At 38.8% G+C, this 6593-nt stretch overlaps 1 protein-coding gene across 1 annotated transcript; it reads left to right on the forward strand.

Moving 5' to 3' along the window:
- Positions 1-1833: 1833 nt before the first annotated feature.
- On the forward strand, positions 1834-3807 carry sstr1b (somatostatin receptor 1b). The gene has a single exon (XM_010783567.1). It carries the CDS (start codon positions 2033-2035, stop codon positions 3137-3139), a length of 1107 nt encoding a protein of 368 aa, XP_010781869.1. The 5' UTR covers positions 1834-2032; the 3' UTR covers positions 3140-3807.
- Positions 3808-6593: the final 2786 nt, after the last annotated feature.

Raw genomic sequence — 6593 nt, forward strand, 5'->3', positions numbered from 1 at the left:
ATGATGTCGATGTACACAACAGGATATCAGTCATTTGCTGCAGCATTATTCTGAACCAGAAAAACACTGCTTGGGGACATTTTTTTAAAACAGCCCAGAACGGCACTGTGGTTTCATGGAAGTCATTTGCTAGTAATAGATGCAGGTTTACCTTTTAGTGTTGTAGGGAGCCCTTTTGTTATGACCACCCTTTATTGAGCAATGTTATATGTGTGTTCTGATATAATTTATAGATGTTGAAATAGTGTTCAGCCAAACATTCAGTATAGACAGGATGTGGCGGTAATAGACGCAGTTACAGTACAGGTCTTTGCACAGACTTATGTACCAAAGACTGATGAGACAGCATGACGGAAGCAGTTTTGATGTGTGAAACATGAGCAATAATGAACAAGAATGATTTTTCACTAATAAAAAATGGAAGAATGATATTAGTCTAGTCTAACCATCATAGTGAACCTGTGCAAGTTGAAATGTATAGTAGGGTCTCCAGCACATATAAACTGCATTAACTTGCATATGTTGGGCAGTTTGCACAATTAGCATAAATTGTGTTAGTTAAAATGAATTGTATTGTAACCTGTATAAGCAATTGTTACAAAATAACTACAGTAGGCTAATTTGGACAATTTGGGCTGGGTTTGGGGGTTACTGAGGATGCTGAATTTTTGGGATCTAAAAGGGCAGTTTTGACCAGAAAGTGGCCATATTTGTATTCTCGATGAGCTGGTTTTGAATAGCATGAATAGTGTTGCAACCACTGGATATAGAGAGCACAAGATAAACATGATTATCTATACTGTGGAAAATTATTTTTCAAATAAATAGGCAATCTGTCAAATCCAAATAATCCAGAGTCCCCTAAATCTTCCAAATCGACCAAAAATGTATCAAAAATAAGCCCAGAGAGTACAAATATTGTCTTTTCCTGGTTGAACTGCCATTTTTTATATACTGAAAATGTCAGAAATGGGCTCAGCATCCTCAATAACCCCAAAACCACACCAAAATTGTCCAAATCGGCCAAGCCATTTTTCAAACTATTTTCCACATGGGCTTTTATTGTAATTCATGCTACAAAACTGATGCTAATTGTGCAAATTGCCCAACATAAACCAGTTAGCATCTGGCCGTTTCTATGTTCTGGGGACCCCTACTATAACTTTAAATATAAAACTTAAAAAATAATAATACCTACAAACACAGAAATGCCTTCATGCTTACCTTGTTAATGCAGTGATGTCTCAGAAAACAACAGAGCAAACTCTGTCCTCTCAGGTATGACTCTTTGTACTTTGATGTTGTGCTCGGTGTATGTTCGAGGCCAACTAAGTGACAGTTCTTTGTTTTTCCCCTCATTTTCCTAAGATCACAGAAAGGGGAGAACAATGTGTCCTGAAAGGAAGCTACAGCAGAAACCTTGTGATTTCATCCCACTCTGCAAGGCTGTGCGACTCAACAAGACTACATGAGTGCGGGAGCAAAGCAACTAAACCTATAATTGGACACTTAATGAGATTTGACCCGCTGATAAAAAAAAACATTTCAACCCACGGATGGAGTGCTTTGTATGTGCTGTTTATCCAAGTGGTATGAAGTTTCTTTTGATCAGAACTCTGCACTTACTACTACCCTGAAAAAAACAGGCAATATGATGTTTATTCGTTTAAATTAAATTATACATGATTGCCAACAAAGAATCCTGCAAATCCGAGAGTATTTTGAGAGCTGTACTTGCAGATCGATGATGTCAAGGTTATTATGCAGCCGCTGCAAACCCAATTTTTTCTGTCATATTGAAATATGGAAGGTTTGACTTAATAAGAATTGATTGACCACTAAATATACCAGAGACCCAGGAAACTCAAGGACTTATGGATGGTGAAAAAACGGAACAATGGACATTTTCTTTCTTGGATAATCAGAGGTATTACAAATTCCAAGAAGCACACAGTTTTCCTTGACAGGTCTTTATAGCACCATTAGCTAGCATCATTCAAACTTAAAGCATCATATACTACTAACGTTGAAAATGGATTTCAATGGGAGCCAGGACTATGGGTCCTATCCAACAGGGCTGCCCTTTAACACAAGCATGGACTATGAGGATTACTACCAGGAGCCTGATGCCAGTAAAATCATAATTCCATCCATCTATGCTCTTGTCTGCTGCGTCGGTCTTACTGGCAATGCCATGGTCATCTACGTCATTCTAAAATACGCCAAAATGAAAACAGCTACTAACATTTATATCCTCAACTTGGCTATTGCTGACGAGTTGTTCATGTTGAGTGTTCCTTTTCTGGCCACATCGGCTGCTGTCCGCCATTGGCCCTTCGGTTCGCTGATGTGTAGATTGGTGCTCAGCGTAGATGGAATCAATATGTTTACATCAATCTTCTGTCTGACTGTGTTGAGTGTGGACCGTTACATAGCAGTGGTCCACCCTATAAAGGCGGCCCGCTACCGCAGACCCACTGTGGCCAAAGTGGTGAATGTGTGCGTATGGGGGCTGTCACTGATAGTCATCCTGCCCATCATTATCTTCGCAGACACAGTCCCAGCACAGGATGGTGGGGTGGACTGTAACTTCTTGTGGCCTGAATCTGCATGGTCAGAAGCATTTGTGGTCTACACCTTCCTGTTGGGGTTTCTACTGCCGGTCGGGGCCATTTGCCTCTGCTACTGTTTGATGGTGGCCAGGATGCGAGCTGTTGGGCTAAAAGCAGGCTGGCTTCAACGGCGGCGCTCGGAGAAGAAGATCACCCGGATGGTGCTGCTGGTCGTGGCTGTGTTCGTTATCTGCTGGATGCCCTTCTACATCGTCCAATTGGTCAGCGTTTTCCACAGGCCCCCAGACCCCATGGTGACTCAGCTGTTCGTCATCCTCAGCTACGCTAACAGCGGCGCCAATCCTATCCTGTACGGCTTTGTTTCTGACAATTTCCGGCGTTCCTTCCAGCGCATTGTGTGTTTCCGCTGGCTGGAGTCTGGGCTGGATGCGGAACAAGTGGATTACTGTGCTGTGGCTTTGAAGAGACAAACAGCATGTAACCCTTTGGATTTTCCCAAGGACTGTATGGCTTCTGATATGGTGTTTCGCAATGGGACATATGCCTCCCGTACAACCACAGTGTAACCAGAACAGGGGCTAAAACAAGTAGCTTTCACCTATGGAGGATCGCAACTGTGCAATTTCAACATTGAATAGAGAACCCTGAAGAACAACTAAAGGACCAGCAGGAATTGTTCAGCAGCTGACTGATATGTTAAGAGAAAAACTGAAAAAGGAAGATATTTATAACTGTTAAGATCCCACTTATTATCTGTTTCGAAGTGGGCCAGAATGTAAAGCCCAGGTGAATGTAAGCACAACATGGTATGCTTATTAACATTTTGATACTGTTACATAACTTGTAACAATGGACATTTTACAAAATTGCACTGTGGAGCTTATGGTTGAATAAAAGCATTGTTAAGAGGGACTTCAATCCTTGTAAGAGTTGGAATGTGTGACGCAGCTGCTATGTGTGTAGACAAAGTTTACAAATTGCCTCATTAACGTTATCAGCATTGGGTTTAAACCCAAAATATTGCCACATTGGTGCTTTTGCTTTTCGCTTTGTATCCAAATCCTGATTTTCCATCTAGTCAACCCAGTATCGTCATGTTTAGGGTGAACTCTGCTGCTGCTGTATGGGGCATACCGTTACACTTTTCCTCACAAAAATAGGTTGACATTACATTACATTTTGTATAACACCCATATAGGTTTTTCCTTAATTTTTAACAACTTTGAGATAGTTTCATGTTGGGGTTTTGTTTTTTACCTTACCATTTTCAAATGTAAACATATCTGGATTCAATAACTTTCAATATATAATTTCATAGGCAGTGATTTGGTTTATAATTGTCATAGCTGTCTTTTGAAGGACAGTGTTACAATAGAAAAGTAATAGTTTACAAGTTCAACATCGTTTTTCATAAGCTTGCTTGGTGAATTTATTATATGCTAACCAAAGATTATATATTCAGTTGTAGTTAAAACTTTACATTTATTTGAACAGTATCAAAAAGCTGTTTAAAATAAATGTTTATCATCTGAAATGAACATGATCTTTATTATCAGTTTATCTCGTAGGAAACCTTTCATAATAAATTCAGTACAAAATAAACCTAATGGACCAAACATAAGCTGTGAGGAAATGTGGGTGCTGTTGGGCATTATATAAAATCAGGAGTTATATCTTCATCTAAATATCGTGTCTATTTGCCTTTATAATAGCAGTTTCCAAAGAATGGAGACGCTACCAATAAGATAATGTTTAACTTTCACCACGTGTTGTTTAAATCTCTCTTTCAAACTTCTAAATGTAGTTGATCTAGTTTTTCTTATATGTTCTACGGGTTTTTTACAACACAAAGTTAAATAAAAAAATATTGATGGATTGATATGTTTGGGAAAAAACTAATGTTACCAAACTTAACTTCATAGTATGATAGTGTGCTAGTTTTACTATTCTGAAACACATTAAACTGTGACATACTGTGTTGGGCTTATGTTAGCCAGACAGGAGAAATGTTTCCCCAGGCTTTCAAATGATGTTTCATTCTTTCTGTGTATGTTCCTGTATTTGCTGTATCTGTATGTAATGTAAATTATTTGTCTGTGGATGTGTTTAAATTTGAAGTTTGTCTTTGCAAACTGAGCCAGAGCTGTTTTGCTCCAGTGACACAAAATGACAGGAAGCAAATATATGTGTTCAGTTCAAAAGAGTATTTTCAACTCTGACTTCACATTGTCATTTTGTGTTTTGCAAATTAGTTTCTCAAAAAAGGGAAAATTGTATTTCATAATAAAATCTAAATTTCAACTTCAAACATGATTACATGTCTAGAAAGAAAATGTCTATTAACCGGTAGCATTTCACACCTTTGCCTTCAGTAGTGTCCTACCTGAATAAATCCACCTCTTAATACCATCATTATGACGTCATGGCTATAAAAAACGTTTATATAATACATAAACGCAGTATAACAGGGCGTTGCATCACAGACAGGTATGTAATGTATCGAGGAATGAATGCCATTACTAAAGCAGGAAACCCAAATAACACAATTCAACAAGTCTCCTTTCACTGCAGCCACAGCTGAGCCACATACTCTCTAGCAGAAGCACCAATATTTACTTAATAAAATGACAAGAAAATATCAAAACATTGAAATAAAAGTAATTATAATATACTCACCAATACGTTAGATTATTTGTACACTAAATCCATCCTGTATTCTTTCCTCAAGAAGAGTTCAGTTACTCTGTTGTACAGATGATCTGTGTTTTCAGTTCCAATGATAAGTCCTGTTCTATCACCATGGAGGCTAATGCTAAAGTCCAGTCTGTCCAGTCGTATTTCTGGTAAAAACCATAATGGAGCTCTGTTTCCCTGTGCATTTTTTCATTAAGCTGTGGATCAAGTCGGGCCTCCCCAAAAGTTTTCAAAAGCACCGTTGCTTGTAAGTTTCCGGCAAGTCTTTGGTGTCTAGTCGCTGCCTTGGTTAGACAACTCAAGTTTGCAAACCCTGTAAGTGGATGTGAATATCAGGCGTTCCCAGAGATACAGTGTGCAGTGCTCCTCAGAGGCTGAGAGGTACCGCTGTAGTTAGTGAATTGGAAGTGGCGGACAAACCCTTTCCCCGGCTGCGACAGGCTTGCTAGTTTCACCAAGTCCATTTCTCCTCCTCTGTCAGACATTGTGGTTTTAAAAAAAAACTTTAAAGTCTAAATGCAAATATTTGACCTTGTGCAGGTTGCAAAGGACACTACAGATGATGTAGCTACTGCTACACACAGTAGTGTTCGCAAGTGCTGTCAATCCAATGAAAGGACGTGAAAATGCAGACCTCATCTACACCTGCAAGATGACCCAGGTGTCGCCAACATGAAATCTGATTGGTCAATGCAACAGTTTCATTGCCATTTATTTTAAGCTACAAGGCCTGCACTGTTGATTCTGAAGGCAGATGTATTGGTACCACTTTGCAATAAGACTACCCTTATAAAGGACTCATAAAGGGTTTATAATTAGGTTATGAATTAGGTTGTACACTTAATCATTAAGAACCATTTATAAACCAGTTCTAACATAGTTTTCATACATCAACACAGGCTCACTATTTGGAAAGATGACTAAGCCTTATATTGGCTACTTAGCGAGAATCAACTCAGTGAACAACAGATACCAAGGATGCTTGCTGATGAAGGAGACGAAGTAAGCTAAGTAGCTAATATAAGGCTTAACAGTACAGATAAATGTGGGCTCACTATTTGGCAAGCAACTGGTCACAGTTGCCCTGTTTATCTCATGTCTTATAAAAGCTTATTAATGTTAAATAAAGTGTTCACAACCTCATTAATAAATGAATTACAAACTATTCATAAACCCTTTATAAGGGTAGTCTTATTGTAAAGTGCTACCGATTTATTTGACCCAGCAACACATTCTGCCTAAAATATGATTGGTTAAACATTTCAACATTAACAATAATTACTGGCAGTGGCGTTTCTATGTGTACAAAACTGGGGGGCAGAGAGA

Source organism: Notothenia coriiceps, unplaced genomic scaffold (assembly GCF_000735185.1).
Source record: "Notothenia coriiceps isolate Sejong01 unplaced genomic scaffold, NC01 NC01_scaffold00025422, whole genome shotgun sequence".
NCBI lineage: Eukaryota > Metazoa > Chordata > Actinopteri > Perciformes > Nototheniidae > Notothenia > Notothenia coriiceps.